Consider the following 20492-nt stretch of genomic DNA (forward strand, 5'->3'; position numbering starts at 1 on the left):
CATAGAAGTCTTCTGGTTAATGCCTGTAGAGTTCTGTCCCATCCCTCTTGCATCTGTGAACATTTTATTTAATAATGACCTTCACAGAAGTCTTCTGGTTAATGCCTCTAGAGTTATGTCCCATCCCTCTTGCATCTGTGAACATTTTATTTAATTATGACCTTCACAGAAGTCTTATGGTTAATGCTGCTAGAGTTATGTCCCATTCCTCTTGCATCTGTGAACATTTTATTTAATTATGACCTCCACACCCCTTTTCTAGATTTGTTTCAAACAGGAACTTAAATCTGGTCAAGTCTCTTACATCTTGTACTGCTTTTAGAGATCACTTCAAGACCCCAGCATCATCATGCCATTCATCTCCAGAAAACCTTCCAAGAGACACAACAATTGGTTTGCAATGTTCAAGCTATTCGTTCCATGTTCTATGACTGTTTTTTAATAAGTTGAGCATATCTTGATCCTACCATGGATACCAGACCCAAAAACATACCTAAGAGTCTGTTCTTATTCATATATAGACATACATGGGAGTCTATTCTCATGCATACTGCATGTACAGATATGCCTAGGAGTCTAATATTCCAGATGGCATCATTGTGTTATATATATATATATATATATATATATATATATATATATATATATATATATATATATATATATATTTCAGACTATTGAATTAATTTGGAACATTTTATAATTTCTTTAACTTGTGACAAGACATTTAGGATTATTTGGAATTTAATTCTGCAAGTGTCTTTTGAAGTTTCACGTTGTATTGTTTCACTTTTTTCTGTCACATATTTTTAGACCTAGTCATAACACATGAAACTTGAAGATTGGATGCATCTCTATTACTGCTACAGCCTTAGAACCAGATATGATCACTATGGTATTTTTGTTTATGATTAAATAAAGAGGCGGCCTCTTGGTGGCTGAGTGGTCTAAGGTGCTCACCTTTATAAATCACTGAAACATCTCTCCATTGTCTGAGTTCAACCCTGCTTGACCAACATGGGTATATGAGAAAGCTTGCCAGTGGTTTCCTTTGGATCATTTTTTTTTCCATTTTTCATTCTGCACCACATATACTAGATGTCATGTATGGTGTATCATGTGCTAAAAAATGGAATAGCCCAATAAAACAAAAACTCTGATCACTTTGATTCATCTATGCTAGACCTGTATACATCCTGGTCTCTTCAGGAGGCCCTTTGTGATGAACACAGTATAATTAGAAATAATTATTTCTCTTGATTGGTCAACTTTCCATATTAATGGATATATATTGTAAATTGTGATTGGTTACCCAAAACATTGTACTGTAAATTGTGAATGGTTACCAATAACATTTTAACTGTGTATTGTAATTTTGATTGGTTATCCATAACATTATATCTGTGTATTGTAAATTGTGATTGGTTACCCATAACATTTTAATTGTGTATTGTGAATGTGAATGAGAAGAGAAATTAGATGAGTGGACTGCATGCATTTCATGTGGGGCCTCACCTGTAGTAATTAATCAAGGTAATTAATGTTACATGACCTGTGTGGCTATCATTCCAAACTTACTCAAATCTGTAGGGGTGAGAAATGATAATAGCTTGTCAGTCAGATTGTGAGAACAATACTTGAAAAAGAAATACAAAAACAACATCATTCTCTAGGTTATATGAACTCATTATAGTACCTCTGCTTTGATATTACAGAAAAGAATGTTTGTTTTTATTGCTTGATGTCTTTTATGCAGTGTCACAGTAGGTTTGTGGGTAGATCGGTAGGTGCGTTGGTAGGTAGATTGTTTCACAGTATGTCCGAACAATACTGACCATGTGATACCAGCTGAAAGTTAAAATATTACAAATTTTAAATGTTTGAAAATTTATATGTACAGATAAAAGACTGCATAAAATCTTTTGTTAGATAAGGAGACAACATCAGTTTAGCCTGAATTTATTTTGTGCAGGATAAAGTTTTCTGTGGTTGCTAGGGACAAGTATGAGCTGAGGTGAGCTATTGGTATCTAATTGCTGATTACGTTCTGGTTTTGTGTTGCAATTACCATCAGCTTTTTTTAAGTACAGTGTATGTGCGGCCATTTCCTACCCAGAAATTGTCATTAATTCATAATATTCTAATTTTCAGAAGTTGCAGGTGTTGTTCATGCAGTCAGATGGAGGTCTGACACCAGTAGAAAGGTAGGTGGATAATGGTAAAGCAAGTGTCATATTGAGAGTCTTAGAAAAGAGAGATGGATAATAAAATGTAAGAGAAGAAATTAAATAAAATGGAAAAAGAGAGAGCACATAAGGTTAAGAGTACACTTTTATATTGTTCTCTTGAAGATAATCACATTGAAGCAAAATAAGGTGCTTCTAAAATTAAGAAGAACCACAACGGATAGTTATACAGTTGCTATAAATGTGCTGTTTCTTGTTTTTTGGTCACCTGCACCAAGTGCCAGAGAGATTTTGCTGTACCCCAAAATGTTGTCCATTTTTCAGCCTCTTCATCAGCACTGGTGCCATCAGATGTACAATGTCAGATATTGTTGCCATTACAGTCATGAAAGTTGAATGGTGCTTGCAGCCTCAGGAGTAGTGCACCACCATACTTAAAGTAGGTCACTGTGACCTATTGTACTTGCTTCATTGACCATGTACATTTTGTGTTTTGGTTGGTTTCTCAGACACTACTTGTTGTACAGTAATGAAACCAAATATGTGCATACATAGTGAGGAATACTACACCACCATACTGAATGCAGGTCATTTTGACCTGCTTTTCATGCTCATTGATATGTAATGTTTTACTTTTTACATTGATGCTTGTATGGTTAAGGAAATAGATGTGTATGCATCCATATGAGTACTACACCAACATACCAGAAAGAGGTTACTGTGACCACATTTCACACTCCAGTGATCACAGTTTTCATGTTTTGATGAGTTTTTTCTGAAGTATTTGTACAGTTATGAACCATTGTATATACATGCATCCTGAAGAGCACTGCACTGATATCTAAAAATGATCACAGTGATTTACTGTTTATACTTCAGTGACTGTGTGTACCTTTGGTGTGTAGTTGGATTTCTTTAGCCTTGTTGCTAATGCAGTTTTCAGACTGGATATGAGGATATGTCCTGAGAAGTGAGGTATCAGTGTATCAAGGGAAAGGTAAATGAGACCTTCATTAAACACTTGGTTTATCTTCATTATCATTATCACATTGAGTATTTACAAATACAAGATTCTTGTTTTCTGAATAAATTATATTTGTCTTCATCATCATTCATTATTGATCACCCTCAGTATTGACAAATGCAAAATTTGTGTGTCTGAACAAATACATGCAGGCAAGCTTTGATTCCATCAAACAGCTTAATTTCTTCTTTAAGTGAATGCATTTATTTTTCTGCAGCTATTTATTTCTTTTTGAGAATAACAAAAAAATACCATCCATTAGATTGTTTTGCTTATCAATCTCAGCTTTATTTGAATCTGCTCAGTGTAGGTTTGTTTTGCAGGTTTAATGGGTCCAGAGCCATTCTGTCAGGACCAGCAGGTGGAGTTGTGGGATATGCACTTACCACGTACCACGAGCAAGTCAACATGCCTGTCATAGGGTTTGATATGGGAGGTACATGCTATTTTTGTCTAGCCAGCTTTAGCAGTTAGTAACACTTATGTATCACTTTCTAGACAGCAAATTGGCATTACTGCCATTATCATGATGGCTAACAATTTTAAGATTTTGTGTTTGAAGTTTTCTCTGAGTGTTTTAATAAAACTATTTTTTAACTGCTCAAGTATCTTACATAATAGTGCAGTTAACATGTGCTCTGTAGAACCCCAATATCACAAATGTAGTAGTGATTCAATCTGCATATCCTGACCTAGAAACAACTAATGTGGTACTGACCGAGTACGAAAAATAAAGGGATCATACCCAAACAAATTCTACGGAACACACAGTACTCAACAAACCAATGGTACAAACATACAAAATAAATGTACGTTTTCTGTCTCCTTCTGCTCTCAACTCAAGAATCCAATTACAATAAAAATAAAAAAGTACTCAAAATGATTTTTTTTTGAGAGAGAAAGAGAAAGAGAGAGAGAGAATAATGTCTCATTGTAAGCTCATCTGCATTTAGAACATACTTCTTTGTAGTTGTTATGTTGTGTAATGTTGGCAAAATGATTAAGATGGCCTGAACATGTAGGGGTATTAATTATTGGTCAATTGTATGCAACGATTAGACCAACAGGTTGATCTCCACTTTTTGTCAGAAAATAAAAACCAAATGGAGACATTCTTGTAGGTCTACGCAGTGATTTCAGTCCATGTTGTCAAGAATCTAAGTGCAGCTTATATTCCTACAGCAACAACTGCATTTCAAAATTACATTAAAAAATATGCAGAACTTAAAAACATATTTTAGTTAATGCACACATGTGAGTACGAGAGAGATTTTGCCAGTGTACAAGACTGTATTTATTAAGATGCAGTTTTTAATTGTAGCTTTTGCAAAGAGAAAAAGGACTATTTCCATGGTTATACAGTATCTTCAATGTTTTTGAAAATGTAAATCTTTCTTAGTAGAAATGTTATGTCTTATTATTCAAATGATTTTTCAAACAATACAAAGTGATTGGTGCTAAAAAAAATATGATACATTTGAATAATTATTAGTTTGATAACTGGATTGTGTACAAAAATGTAACGGGTATGACAAAATACATGAAATACAGTATTGTAGGGACTTAATCTAAGTCCCTCTTTTAAGATGGTCAGTTGGATTCCTTTCTTAATGAGAAATATTGAATGATCACTTAGAATTCCTATATGGCAATTTGCTTCATTAGTTTTTCTTAACATATGAAATGGTTTTTTTTAAATGATGGAATCAGGTTCCATTTACAATGATCCTCAATAATCATCTCATTAAGACAATTTTCTTTTTATCTGTTTTATTGTTCATTTCACAGAAAGATCCAAACAGTATGTGCATGTTTTGTAATTTTCTTAATTGTATCCAAGCTACTTATGAACGCCCTCTGTTGCAGTGCTCACATAATTTTAAACTGTTATAATTGGACTTTTCTTGCATGACAAGTCAAATATTTATGAAAAACGGCAATCTGTCACAACCTCTAAATGATGTCTTAAGTTATTCAGTCCCAAGTCTCAACCATTAAATGAAGTCCCCATGTTATTCAGTCCTAAGTCCCAACCATTAAATGAAGTCCCAAGTTATTCAGTCCCAAGAAATCTTACAGGAGTACCAATATCTCATGCTAAACTATTTTTGTAGGAAATTTAATGTCTAGTCTGTTCACTTCACTTTTCCTGTTCCAAAATTAGAAGATGTCGCAATGTATAAGAAAAATCTAAGCAGCTTAAAGCTTAATTTAATTTAATTTTAAATAGTTTTGTCTCCTTCTTTAATCCCCCCCTCCAACCAGCAGTCTCCCACTTTTTGTGGCCACAATCCCTTGGCACTAATTATTTTATGTTTAAAAGTACCTACCCCTCTTATATGTCTGGATACTAGTGCAAAAATTGTCAAATTTACGGCTCATCAGTAGACACAAAATGGGCTTTACAGATGGAAATGTTTGTTTATTTTTAAATTCATCATATTAACATGTTTTCCAACTTTAATCCATACAATGGGAAGTAATCCAATCATCCTTACTGCTATACATTCCTTTGAATTTAGTTTTGTCACTTTGATAATTATTGGCTATGATTACCACCAATGATTACCAAGCTGACAGAAGCTAAAAGTAGAGAAGTACAATGCTTTTCAATTCAAGTCAGCATGACATTCAGTAACCATAAAGTAAAAATGGTATGTTAACTGGTGTGGCTTCTCTATCATAGATTACAAATGTATTTTGAAAGTATACCAGTCTGAAATCAGCCGATTATGTGACAGGCTGTCTTTGTAAACACGGAACATTTTGTGTAATAGCTGCAAATCAGTTTGAAGGAACAAGGTTGTTGCAAAAAGTACAAAATGTCATCAAACATTATCAATTTAGAAGGAAATGTGAAAGCAATTTTACTGAAGTAAAGGAGTTTTTTTTATCACTGCTGAGAAATTTGATGTCAGAAAGTTTCAAATAAATGTGGAAGCTGTGGAAAAGGGAATGGATGGAAAATAATAGTTGTATGATTTATGTAAAATATATGCAGACATATATTCAAAACCAAATTAAAAATCGAGTCTTTTAACTGTCTGGACATTCAAACTTAATTTTATGGTCAATCAAGTGCACTATAATATTCAGTCTGCTGGCTACACCAACACTTGTTATAAGGTGTTGATTGCTGATGGGACTTCTCCAACACGTGTTGATTGCTGATGGGACTTCTCCAACACGTGTTGATTGCTGATGGGTCTTCTCCAACATGTGTTGATTGCTGCTGGGACTTCTTCATGTATTCATATGCACATTTAGTGCATTTTACCAAGTTGTTTATCTGTGGCTGAAATGGTTATTATAGATAACCACATGTCTAAGTGACCTATACTACAAATTTAATGACTGCACCAAAGTTTTGACTCCAACCATCAATAAGAATGGTTGAGGCCTTCATTTAGACATTTCTTGTTTTGGTCATATTCTAATCAATAAAAAGTGAATAAGTGATCATTCTTGAATTGTTGAACCCATGGTTTGTTTTCATATTTTCTTGTAACATCGGCACATCTGATTCCAGATGAAGTGAAATTTTTAATCACTAGATTTTTATACAAAAGTTTGGTAATGCAGAGTCTGTAAGCTTTATTGATTTTTGTACTCTTTTATTCATCAGGCACATCAACAGATGTCAGTCGCTATGCTGGCCAATATGAACACGTGTATGAGACCACCATAGCTGGAGTCACAATTCAGGCACCTCAGGTAGGTAAATGCAAGACTTATTCCTTTATTGGGCTTGTACTGGACATGCTTTTTTGAGATTGTATGGCACATGCTAAACAAACTGTTACGAGCCAAGGGTCTTTACTTGACCAATTGGTGTCAAACCCTGGTGCGATTCCCACTAGACATCATAAGTTTACCCCAAATTTCCAAAGACTTCCATACAACTTCATTTGTAAATTAGAAAACCCGATGTGACCATTCTATACATAAATTTTACTCTAATCAATGCAAGACCGCAGATCTCACAACCTGCCAAATATCTATCAACTGCACATCTGCATGGTTTCTCTTTGTTAGGTTTTTGTACTGCCAGCAGTTCATGTCTTAGAAACTATACAACTAACCCTTAACACAGGAAACTATTTTAACTACGCCACCTTTGGCCAGTAAAACTATGGTTTCCACGCACATTTTGCCAGTACAACTGCATCACATTTGCAACCATGGTGACATAAACAGTATCTGCTGAGTTCCTTCTTACTGATTCCATTGTGTAATATACTAGTTTCTACCATAAATACTGCCACTGCAGTCACACCACCAATGTACACCACTAGATTTTAATAGGGACTTTGTTATTCCAGGGACACTCATTCGGTTTTGACCTAAATTCACTACTAGTGAACCATGGCATCATGGAAACTCACTAACACTTTACTCCATGGCATTTGCTCCTAGTAATTGGCTAATTATTTCAGGCAAAGGAATAGTTATATTGCACTGAATTCCAATAATCAGACAAGTAATCACAAAAATCTAAGATTTCCTTAAAACTGGGCGCTATATCCAAATGCACTTACTCCAGATTTATTACAATACCATTAAGAAGGGCAGTGGAACATTATATCCATTTATCAAAAAAGTTTTTGATGATGTAATGCTAGAGACAATCTTGTACTTTACAAAAATGTAGTTTATATATAAAACATTTTTTGTAAAAGTTTGAGGACTTCGGCAATTTTGTACCTGTGCCTTTTGTTTGATATATCTTGTCAATTATTTTAAGATCTTTACTTTTATTTTGTAAGAATACATATTGATTTATATTTGTAAGAGTTTATCTTCCTGAAGAGTTTGGCAGTTTTGAACCTTGATAGTTTTACAACCTTACATTTACTTGGCACTGTATAGCCAGGATTGTGCTGATGTGCCATTTAGTCTTACTAGTCTGTCCAGCCAGCTGACTGGCCATTCATTGATACTTTTAATTTAAGGGATCTTGCTCACTTTCTTGGACAACCCGCTATTGGGTGTAAGGCCAGAGTGCCTGTAAGTTTGGGCACTTGGGCTTTTCAAACCACTCTGGGCTTTTTGCCAGTCAGCACACCAGCAGTTCTTACAGTCTGTTTGTCTCTTAGCTTCTGAATCAGATTGCTGACCAGTTGGTCATTGCTGCTAATGACCAGAGGTTAGTTGTTAAAATCAGTTAGCCAGTCCACCTTATCAGGCATGCTGTGGAGACCTGTACAAATGGTCCCTCTTCCTAGCTTTCTGACCACCAGTCCAGCCAATCCACCCACATGGCCATCCAGACAGCTGTCCAAGCTTCACAAACCATGCTGGTTACTTGTCTGCCAGTTCAGTTGATGGGTTAGATCTTCTTTGGACAAGTAGCAAGATATTCCCATAGACATTACTACATCTTCCTTTCTGCTTGTTAGGTTGTACACATATATGGAAAACCCTTTTGAAGAAGACATCCCAGTGAGTGCAGGGAAAAACTTGATTAAGTTATTTATCCTGACTCGGGTTGAAACAGTACACCTCTGCTGTGTATTGATATGATTCACTATGCACAGCCTGCAATATGATACATATCAGTACACAAATTAACATGGTCTTTACTTCTTTGGAAGGTAGGTGGTGCCCTTTTATATATGTTGACATACTGGTTGTATTTCCAGTATCCAGATTACAGACAGACATTTAGTTATCATATATTTATATACAAGTCTCATTGACGACAAATATACTCTCTAACAGACTAGCTGTTTTATTCATTGTTTTAGGCTCCATTTAACTCACTTTAACCACCTGGCCCTTTGTTTTATATGGCATGAACCAATTTCTTGTCTCACTGTAGCTTGGTAAACCTTATGATGTTATCTTCAAAACAGAAGAAATAATGCAATATCCTCATGCAAAAATATCTAAAGAAGACCAAATCCAGGCAAATGAATGAGGATGAAAACCAACAAAATCTGTGACATTGTACTTCCTGCAGATGCAAAAAGACAGTTGCAGCCATAGGTATTTGGATTTGTTAGTGAAGAAGGAAAACTATTGACAACACCTGGTCCTATTCTATAATTGTTTAAATTTTTTACACAAGGTGATAAACTTTAGTGGTTTGAAATCTGTCACCTTGCTGATTCTATACTGAATACTATGCCCGATATCTTATCTGTTCCATAATGCTTTATTAGGGTTTTTAGTCCATCGGTGACATAGTCTGCTAGTATAGACAGAGGTATTCAAATAAATTCTTCTTAATTTCACTGTTTCATTCTTATTCATTCAGTTTATCTTTATCTGATATAGATGTATGGTTTGTAGCATATAATCCACATTGTTAAATTGATTGATAAAAGGAATGAAAATTGCATTCTATTTTTAAATTGTCTGTATTTTAATTAGGCTCTGTTTTCTACCCTTTCTACATTAAGTTTTGAAATACTGCTGAAAGGGAAGATTGACATCATGCTATTTTTGTCCAACCAACATGTAAATCTGACTCGTATTTAACACCATTTTCGGACTCAAAATCACTCACTGGTATCTTCATTAACACAGCTCCAGTAATCGGATACGCTTCGTAGCTTTAAAAATTACTGTTATCATCACTGTCATCAGCCATTCCTTGCTGAACAAAATTTTAATCTTAAGATGAACACTGCCAGGAGTCAGACATTTTGGGTTTTCTGAGTAGCCAGTAATTTTTTGAATACACATTTGTGAAACTTCATTGATGGAAGGTTCAGACTACACCATGATGCTTATTCCACGGCACAATGTGCCAATCAAATTTAGTTTAAAAACCATTCATGCCAAGCATGAAGAATCCAGTTATGTAAACAGTTGCTTACCTGAAAAACAGATATCATTACAATAATGGTTAAAAAATTTGTATACTTCACAGAGCACATTTTCGTATGCAGGATTTTCAACTAATTTGTGGGAGTTCTCATGCGCCCTGACAGTATCTCTAATTAAGAACTTTGCATATCAAATTAAAGACTTCGTGCAAAGTTTCTCTGTCGCTTTGCCAATACTTCCTGTTTGTCATGTAGGGAATAAGCTACATTAATTTCTGATTGGTGATTATTGTTTAACTTGGACCAGAACAAGCAGTATCCACCAATGAGAGTTCAATGTAACTTATGTCACCATGTGATACACCAGTAGTGTAGCTTTAAAATCAACCAAAGTCGATAAATAGAATTAAAAATAGAAACTTCACATGCTTGTTGAATGATGAGTAAAGTACTTAATTTGGAATGTATCCCATATGCTGAGCATGCTGCTGGATTAAGATAATTAGATGGAATGGCGAGAGGATGACAGATTGCAAACCATGTCTGTGTGTTAATTTGCAGATTGTGTTATGCATATTTAAATTAATTGTTTGTCTGTTAGTTTTAAAATTGTATTTTATTCCATTACATGTTGTTGTAATGCAACATTGTTTACTGGACTTGATCTTGTCCAGAACTGAGTAAATGAAACAATGTATCTAGTTGCTGACCTCGTTCCAAAATCAGTGACAGTTTTGGCAGACAACATTGTTTTTGCTTTTTGTCTTTCTCAGAGTAAGAATCGTGATTTTAAGCATATGTCAATTGGTAACAAACTTCAATTTTTTTCCCGAAGGATGAACTTTTGACCCTCATTTGGGTATTTGTTTTGCATCTTATTTAATCATATAACTTAGCTTTGATAAAGGTTTAGTCAGTTGTGCACTAACACCTAGCACTTTAAGTTTTGTTATGTTGTGACCAGTCTGGGCTGAATTTTTATTTTCTTCAAATTATTGAATTCAAGTGATTATTTTCCCTGGAAATACAAAAGTGCTCTGATATACTTCTTGGACAAAGACATTCACTTGAATTTATATGGAATTCAAAATTGGAAAAATGTTTTCTGTGATTCAACAAGAGACTGTTAACACCTCTACACTTTGTAGGTTATTACAAATGTCATCACCTTCCATCTTGAATTTCATCGAGATTTAAACTGAGATTCACTTAAAACTTTTCATTGATAGGGCTTGTGTTTTTAATTCTATAAATTACAATTTTGGATTTAATTTGCAATACTGTAAGTTCTTTTTTCTCATTTTTCACTTTGTATTCTCGGGAAATAAATTATTTGTTAAATATTTTAAAGCTTGTTGTCTTCACTCTTTTCTATTACTTTTTTAATAGCATAGACTCGTAACAATGGTGATTGAGTATTCTGAATAGTCTTTTTAGGTTTTACTTTTAAAAATTAGTGCCTGTGACAGCAGATGCTGTTTCAGATGAATTCTTAATTTAAAGAATAACAAGGCAAATTAATACTAATTATTTATGACTGCTGATGACTAAACTAAATTGAATATGGTAAGTATCATTTCATATTGATTCTCCATCTCTTATATCGATATGTGTATCATTACAGCAAAACATTTGATGTATCGTTAAATCGTTTCACCCCTAATTTTGACCATACATTGGGAAGAATGGAGTTTAACTTCAAAGTGGCAAGAGAAGAAATCAATTGTACTCTGTCACCCGTAGGGTATCCTCCACTGCTGTTGGCAATCTAGGCATATTAGGTCATGGCTTTGATGGATGAGGATGACAAGGATGAACATCTCTCCTTCCGTCTGCTTCCACAATCATTTCAAATCAAAGAGATGGCTAATCATCTGTCTAACAAGATCCAAGATCATGGCAGCTTTCAATACATTTTCTCAGTGAACCAGCTACCAGTCTTCATTTCTGATTATGTGTATCGGATGACTACCATGTACTTATTCTGAGTTTAGACAAGGATGCTATGGCAGTGAACATGCCCACTAAACTGCCTGTACAAACCATAAACTGCTCATGTTAAAGAAGCTTAGGCGAATTTCAAGTGGACTTGAGGTAGATTTAAGGTGGAATTTTGGGCAAAATATACAAATTAGTGTCCTAAGGTCCGCTTATAGTAACCAAAAGATTCATCAAAGATTGCTGCCTTAAATAAAAATACACCTGAAATAAAATCTGCCTCATATTTCTCTGAAACAACCTAACAATGCTTAGGAATTATTGTGAATCAGTGATCAATACTCAAAATAATTTTTAAAATGGATCATACATTATTTTCTTTACAGACATTATCAGATATTGTTGAAGTTTTTCTTATCCCCATTTTCCTTCTTGCATGTGAAACCTGCTCCATGATGACATAATTTATGTCTTTTCATATGGTGAGATTTCACAAAAATTATGACCAAACATTTCACTGAAATTCTGGTGAGATGTCACTAATTTTAGTGAGATTTCACAAACATTTTGGCCAAAACTTTCATTGAAATTTTAGTGAGATCTCAATAAAATTTAGTTGGATGTTTGGTGAGATTTTAATAAAAGGTTTTGACCATTATTTTTTCATAGACATTTCAGTGTACATGAAAAAAAATTATACAGTACTTGTCATTATATGACATACATGAGATATGGGAGTTGTACAGCAGACACGACTTTTGAATCTACAAACTATGATGCTGTTTTGATCGGTTGAATGAGCCCTTGATCAATAAACAGCCATGTCAAATGTTTATCATGATATTTTTACACTTGTTTTACTCAGAATTCTAAGACACCTTTAATATTGTCATAGTATCAACATAATATCTATAATATTGTCATAGTATCAACATAATATCTATAATATTGTCATAGTATCAACATAATATCTATAATATTGTCATAGTATCAACATAATACCTATAATATTGTCATAGTATCAACATAATATCTATAATATTGTCATAGTATCAACATAATATCTATAATATTGTCATAGTATCAACATAATATCTATAATATTGTCATAGTATCAACATAATATCTATAATATTGTCATAGTATCAACATAATATCTATAATATTGTCATAGTATCAACATAATATCTATAATATTGTCATAGTATCAACATAATATCTAATATTGTCATAGTATCAACATAATATCTATAATATTGTCATAGTATCAACATAATATCTATAATATTGTCATAGTATCAACATAATATCTATAATATTGTCATAGTATCAACATAATATCTATAATATTGTCATAGTATCAACATAATACCTATAATATTGTCATAGTATCAACATAATACCTATAATATTGTCATAGTATCAACATAATATCTATAATATTGTCATAGTATCAACATAATATCTATAATATTGTCATAGTATCAACATAATATCTATAATATTGTCATAGTATCAACATAATACCTATAATATTGTCATAGTATCAACATAATATCTATAATATTGTCATAGTATCAACATAATATCTATAATATTGTCATAGTATCAACATAATACCTATAATATTGTCATAGTATCAACATAATATCTATAATATTGTCATAGTATCAACATAATATCTATAATATTGTCATAGTATCAACATAATATCTATAATATTGTCATAGTATCAACATAATATCTATAATATTGTCATAGTATCAACATAATACCTATAATATTGTCATAGTATCAACATAATACCTATAATATTGTCATAGTATCAACATAATATCTATAATATTGTCATAGTATCAACATAATATCTATAATATTGTCATAGTATCAACATAATATCTATAATATTGTCATAGTATCAACATAATATCTATAATATTGTCATAGTATCAACATAATATCTATAATATTGTCATAGTATCAACATAATATCTATAATATTGTCATAGTATCAACATAATATCTATAATATTGTCATAGTATCAACATAATACCTATAATATTGTCATAGTATCAACATAATATCTATAATATTGTCATAGTATCAACATAATATCTATAATATTGTCATAGTATCAACATAATATCTATAATATTGTCATAGTATCAACATAATACCTATAATATTGTCATAGTATCAACATAATATCTATAATATTGTCATAGTATCAACATAATACCTATAATATTGTCATAGTATCAACATAATACCTATAATATTGTCATAGTATCAACATAATATCTATAATATTGTCATAGTATCAACATAATATCACTTTTGAATGATGATTCTACTTGTAGGCCATGAAAACTCCATAAAGATATGACCATCTTTGATAGATGTGGGTATCTGGCAACAATATCAGCCCTTCCCCACCAGTGATCTATACATTGTCCCTCCTTAAATTCTGGAAGTGAATCATTTTGGGGTTACATAACACTGAAATCAAACTGGTTCACTTCCTTCTCATTTAACATGTTAGCTGCTACTGTTTAGCTGCTAATAGTGGTTCAAATCTTTATAGCGAAAATCACAAAATGCTAGTCCTGGCAGTCAATTCTTTTACAGATTGACCAATTACATTCCCTTGGACATTCCATTCAAGCTATTCTCATTTCTGCACTATTTTTAAATGGTTATTCAAACTCTTGTCCTGCATGAAAATTCGAAATGCCACAGCTGGAAAGCATGCTCATTGCCATCAGTTTTTGTTAGGAGAAGATTCATTTGGCAAGTACAAACTTTTGACCAGTCTGAAATCTCCTTACAGTGATCATCTGCTAAATAAAGCAAATACTTATTTTTAAGATCATTGCAAAATGGGACCAGAAAGATCATTTTGTTTTTAAAAATACAGTTTCTGAGATGATATTAAAAAACAACAGTCCATGTTGAGGAAAATCTTATTCAGGTCAGGAGAAAAGTGGAATTCTGCTTTAAAATGGAAAACAGTCTTGTTGTCTGGGGGCAGTTAAATGAAGTTCAGGTTAAAAAAAATTGAAAGATAACAAGGAAAGAAGTGGGGAGCAGTTATTGTTCCCAAATTGAACAATAAAATTATGGCTATCAGGAATGGGAAATATAAATTTTGCTGAAAATCATTAAAAATGTACAAGAAATAAAAATTAGATTAAAATGGAATAAAAGTTCATTTTTATATCACTACAGCAATGTTTCTTAGTGATATTTTTCATTGAAATTTCAATGATATTACAATCAAAAATTCTCACTGATATGTATTCCGAAATTTTGGCAAAATCTTTGAATTTTCAGTCACAAATTCTCACTGATATTTTCAGAAATTTTGGAAAAATTTTAGTGAAATTTCACTGAAATTTGGTGAAATACCATAATTTTGCTGAAAAAAGAACATTTTAGTGAATTTCACCGAAAGTTTAGTCACATTTTCACTAGGGTATGATTTTGCGGAGTATAGTTTAAAAGGAAGAAAAAAACTATTTCTCAGTAAAAATCAGATCAAGTCCAAAATATGCCTTGCACCAAGTCCAAAGATCCATCTATACTTGTCATTCTGTTGATACAGTTCAAAACTACACCTAAGATTTCAGCTAAAAAAAAGTCCAAAATCGATCTTACAGTATGAAAATAAACTGGACAATCAGAACTTTTGCATCCAACAGTTATCCTTTAGGAGGAATATGAGGAATAGTACGCTTAACTATTACACAGATTCAGTCTGTCACCTTAGCCATATTCCCAGTCTAACTAAACCCAACCGGAATTTTCTTTTTTTTTTTAGATTGGAATACACCCAGAAACCACTTAAAATCCAGGTGAAATCTGCAATCCAATTTTTGTTTGTATGGGTCTTCTGTAAGATTGACCATTGTGTTTTTAAATCAACCTATAATCTGGTGCAAAATGTAGTAGCATCATGACCTTTGCTTGATAGCAGTTTGTTCTGTTACTGAAAAATCTGGTAACAATCATGCCCAGGAATTGACATGCCACGTCACTAAGGTATTTACAATAGCAGCACACCGTACCATGAACAATGGTCCAGTTGTGTTGTGCAGGCTTGATGTAGCAAGAAAAGATGACTTCTTTCAATTATCCCTACTTTAACTTGCACCATTCCATGGCTAAATGATCACTACCCATAAGCTCTCATTTGCTGTTCGGCAGTTGCATAGAGGAAGTACAGAAGCAGGCCACTTAAGAAATGTCTGTTCAACTCACCTTGCTCCCCACCTTCTGGTTTCCACCCATGTCAGAATTGGACCCAATAGAGAGATGGTCATTGAAATAGAGTTGATCAAACTCTATCGGCACCAGTTGTTTTGTCCACAGACAAAATTATGGGGAGGCAACAGACCTTAGTTCTGGAAACAACATAATAAAGGGGCGATAAACATAATTTCTTCTTCCCAAACTTTCCACGCCACCATAATGTCCCTTTATCTGGGCAAGACACCAGATATCCAGATATAGGTGACAGGTTCCAACATTTTCTTTAGGCTTGTCTCAACTTTTTCCATGAAAATTGATGCACGATCTAAGTTGTTTCAGAGGGGCTTTAGATTTCATTCATTCAAGCTCTACCCCTTGTAGCTTTCCCTTCTGTGACAGACATATTGTCAGGTGGGGATTTTGAAGAAAGAGATGTACTTTTTACTGTAGGTTGGCAGCAGAGATAGTTTTGCAAACCAAACTCACAGGTTCCTGACTACATGTAAACAAGAATATATTTTGCCATCCAATGGAGTGTAAAGACAGAAACATGGTACATGTTTTATTTAATGTAAATTTGGTTGTGATTATGTTGAGTGATTTCATGTATGTGTATGGTGATGATATTTGACAGTACTAAGTCTACCAACTATTTTTTTCTTTGTAGGTAGATTGAATGCTTTGAAGAAACCATGTTATTTCCTTTCATTCAGATTTGAATTTCTAAATTAATTTCTGTAGGCTTGTGTTAATAGATAGCTTATTTTCAGTTGGAAAATTTTGCTATTCTTGGTCATGTGCTCTCACCCCATCCACCCCTGGGACCTCAAAGTCTCACAAAATACCCCAAACACTGTCTGGGAATATAAATAAGCCTTTCCACAGCTCCCAGCAAATGCAAAAATCCTTGTTGAGGTATTAATCAAACTTGAACTAAAGAACATCTGATATATACAGGTAGCCACCTAGTGGTGGCACTGGGAGGTATTTATAATAATATATTCACTGTTACATCCCATAAATACTATTTATTCATATTTCTGGGAATGCTGAATTTGGGAGGTAGCAGAGGTTACTTCCTAACAATTATGTGGTTGGGTTATGAGAGAAATATAATTTATGATAAAAGTTTCTGTTTTTTAGACACATGTAGAGTCATGTAAGTTAGTATGTAAATGTTTCATAATGATTGTTACACTCTTCAGTCAAAACTAACTGCCAAGATCTATATTTTGTGCAATAGTTACATGTGGTGACCTTTGTGTTTAGCTCAGCTTTTCATATACTATTTCCTAGAAAATCACAAAACTTTATATGTAAATGCATCTTGAACTAGGTCACTGTGATCTATAATTTATGCATGAGTGACCTGCATGAATCATTAGCCTTTGTGTTTGGTTCAATTTCTTGGATCCTAGTGCATAAATGCATTATGAAGGACACTATGCCATTTAGAGACAAAAAAAATTGAAATCAAACCATGCTATCATTGTTGGTTCCTTGTTGAGCTTGTTGCACATTTTAAGTATTACTTACAATCAGATGTCAAGAAAAAAGAAATTAGGGTTGCAAAACATTTGCAAAAACTTAGTCTTTCAAATTATAGGTCATGTCTTATGTGATTTATAAAACTTATTTATTTTCAGTTGTTAATTTTCTTATCTTTGTAAGTTAATTTTATTTGTGGAAACTTAACTCCTAACAAATTCATGATTATTATCATATGACACTTGAGCAGTTTATGGCTCTCCAATGATCTATCTAAAGTGTATATTGGACTGCTCCACTCGTGACAGGTAAAACAGTATTGTTGTTACCTAAAAATCATGTGCTGTAAGTCTTTTGCAGCAAATGCCTATATGTGTGTTTAGCTTTGTGTAACCACTATTTTTGTATTGATGTAGAGACCTTGAATTAAGCCCGGGGGCCATAGCATTGGAAATACTAAGATCCTCAGCCAGTAAACATCTATAAAATTACTGAACATGAAAAGACAACTGTACACATGCAAATGACATTGGAACCTGGGTTCATCCATCTTCCTTCCACCACCCCTGCGCTCCAGAAATTAGCACCCCTCCCCCCGTCAAAGTGTTTAACTATTGATGTCCCCACCATTGTACATTCTCTGACCTTGAATGTACAGTTTAAATCATAATGAGTGAAATAAAGCTGTTAAGAACATGATGAAAAAAGAAATTTAAAGCTTTTTTAACGATTGTTTTCATTATATTAAAATAATGAAATGAAACAGCAAACAGAAAATCACTGGACAGCTCAATTCTCCATGGAATACCTTACCTTCTCAAAATTTTATTAAAGTTTCAACTTCCAAAACCCCATAAAATTCAGTCCTCCCTCCAAAAAGTTAAAATTGTTTTTCTTCCTGTCTATTTACCATGGAGATGTTAAAAATAGTATCTCACTGAAGGAATTTTAATTGCCTCACCTGTTCCTGCTAAGTTTTTTAACTGTATGCCAGACATTTATCAGTTTTAAACTTTCACTGTAAACAGGTAACTCAGTATACTATCTATTGTGAAATTCAGTATACTTGTATTTTCGTTCTTTATATACTTTCTCAGCAATTACAGATTTAGTTTTTAAGTTCTTGCAATTACTTTCTATACTTTTCATTCAGCTGTGTATCTGCTATATCAGGGCCAGCAACCCCTTCCGAACTGCTTTCCCTGCACAGTGGCACCCAGTTTGGTTCTTTCCTTTCAAATCATAGCCAAAATAAAATCTTTTATTACCATGTCTGTGGCAGAACTAATATTGGCTGTCTCCAGGACTACCTCAGTTGTCACCGCTCCAGTGGCCTAGTGGTTAGAGCATCCGCCTTGGATGTGGGAGGTTGTGGGTTCGATCCCTATCCGAGTCATACCAAAGACATACAAAAAATGGTACTAACAGCTGCCTCGCTTGGCGTTCAGCATTAAGAGGTTAGTGTTAGGACTGGTCGGCCTGGTGTCAGGGTAATGTGACTGGGTGGGACATCATGCTACATGTCTGCAGCATGATGCCCCAGTGCTAGACATCACTATAAACTGTCACATTGCAAACATCGTAGCGATATGACTGAAAAATTGTTAAAGCTACGTTAAAAATCGAAATCACATCACATCACATCTTATCTTTGTAAGTTAATTTTATTTGCGGAAACTTAACTCCTAAAAAATTCATGATTATTATCATATGACACTTGAGCAATTTTTGGCTCTCCAACAATCTATCTAAAGTGTATATTGGACTGCTCCACTCGTGACAGGTAAAACAGTATTGTTGTTACCTAAAAATCATGTGCTGTAAGTCTTTTGCAGCAAATGCCTATATGTGTGTTTAGCTTTGTGTAACCACTATTTTTGTATTGATGTAGAGACCTTGCAGCAAATGCCCAAAATATAAGTCAATATTTTCATTTGATTTACATGAGATACCTGCCATCTAATTAGTTGAAGATTGGGTAGGACCTAAAAAATAAACATGTCTATAAAACCTTTCTTAATACAGTTGGAGAGCTATAAACCATTCAGCAACAAGCGTATACATAGAATATAAATATATCCACAGGATATTTTTTCTGGAAATCAAATCATGAAGGAATTATTGAAAAGTCAAGACAAGGATTTGAAAGGCCAAGCTTAAGTTTTCTATTTTTATAAAAATTATGTGCTCTACCAAATTAAAACAAATAAACATGTTTGATTGAAATTCATAAAAATAGGAATAGTTGATTCTTATCCTATATCTTATGACAGTTGAATTTGTATTTAGTGTAAATTGACAAAAAGCATCACATATGAGGAATGATTGCTTTATGAGGAATAATTGTCAGAAGTCTAGTGACAGTTTGCAATGCTTCCATTTCTCCTTTCAGTTGGACATTAACACAGTGGCAGCTGGTGGAGGTTCAATGTTATTCTTCAGATCTGGAATGTTTGTGGTGGGTCCAGAGTCTGCAGGAGCTGAACCTGGCCCCGTCTGCTACAGAAAAGGTATAGTGGTGGGAATATCTGGATTTATAGTGGTCATGGTAGCATGCATTCAAGATATATATTCTGCATGGCTAGGACAGGAGGCAGCAAGATTTTATTGAACGGCTTGTTTTGTTCTGGATTTTTTAACATGGTTGATGATGATATCACAGAGAAGTCTCCTGACTTTTTTTATGAACAATATTGACAACAAGATGAGATATACAGTTTGCATATCCTTGGAGTTTTACATATAAACTGTGTTGTATTATTTATCTTTGCAAAGGATATTTTTCACTTCATTGAATGATAGAGCTACATATGTTATGTTGTCCAGGTAAT

General features: G+C 33.5%; 1 protein-coding gene across 3 annotated transcripts in view; it reads left to right on the forward strand.

Annotated features, from left to right (window-relative positions):
* The window catches only part of LOC149780592 (5-oxoprolinase-like), a 178953-nt gene that overhangs the window by 39862 nt on the left and 118599 nt on the right, over positions 1-20492 (forward strand). For all 3 annotated transcript variants that reach the window (XM_089937708.1, XM_089937707.1, XM_089937709.1), the window contains exons 8-11: positions 2152-2204; positions 3534-3646; positions 6836-6924; positions 20054-20171. In XM_089937708.1, the coding sequence (XP_089793834.1) occupies positions 2152-2204; positions 3534-3646; positions 6836-6924; positions 20054-20171 (373 nt within the window). The remainder of the gene's footprint in view (positions 1-2151; positions 2205-3533; positions 3647-6835; positions 6925-20053; positions 20172-20492) is intronic.

The sequence above is a fragment of the Sinohyriopsis cumingii genome, chromosome 16 (genome assembly GCF_028554795.1).
Source record: "Sinohyriopsis cumingii isolate HCF-2022 chromosome 16, ASM2855479v2, whole genome shotgun sequence".
Lineage (NCBI taxonomy): Eukaryota > Metazoa > Mollusca > Bivalvia > Unionida > Unionidae > Sinohyriopsis > Sinohyriopsis cumingii.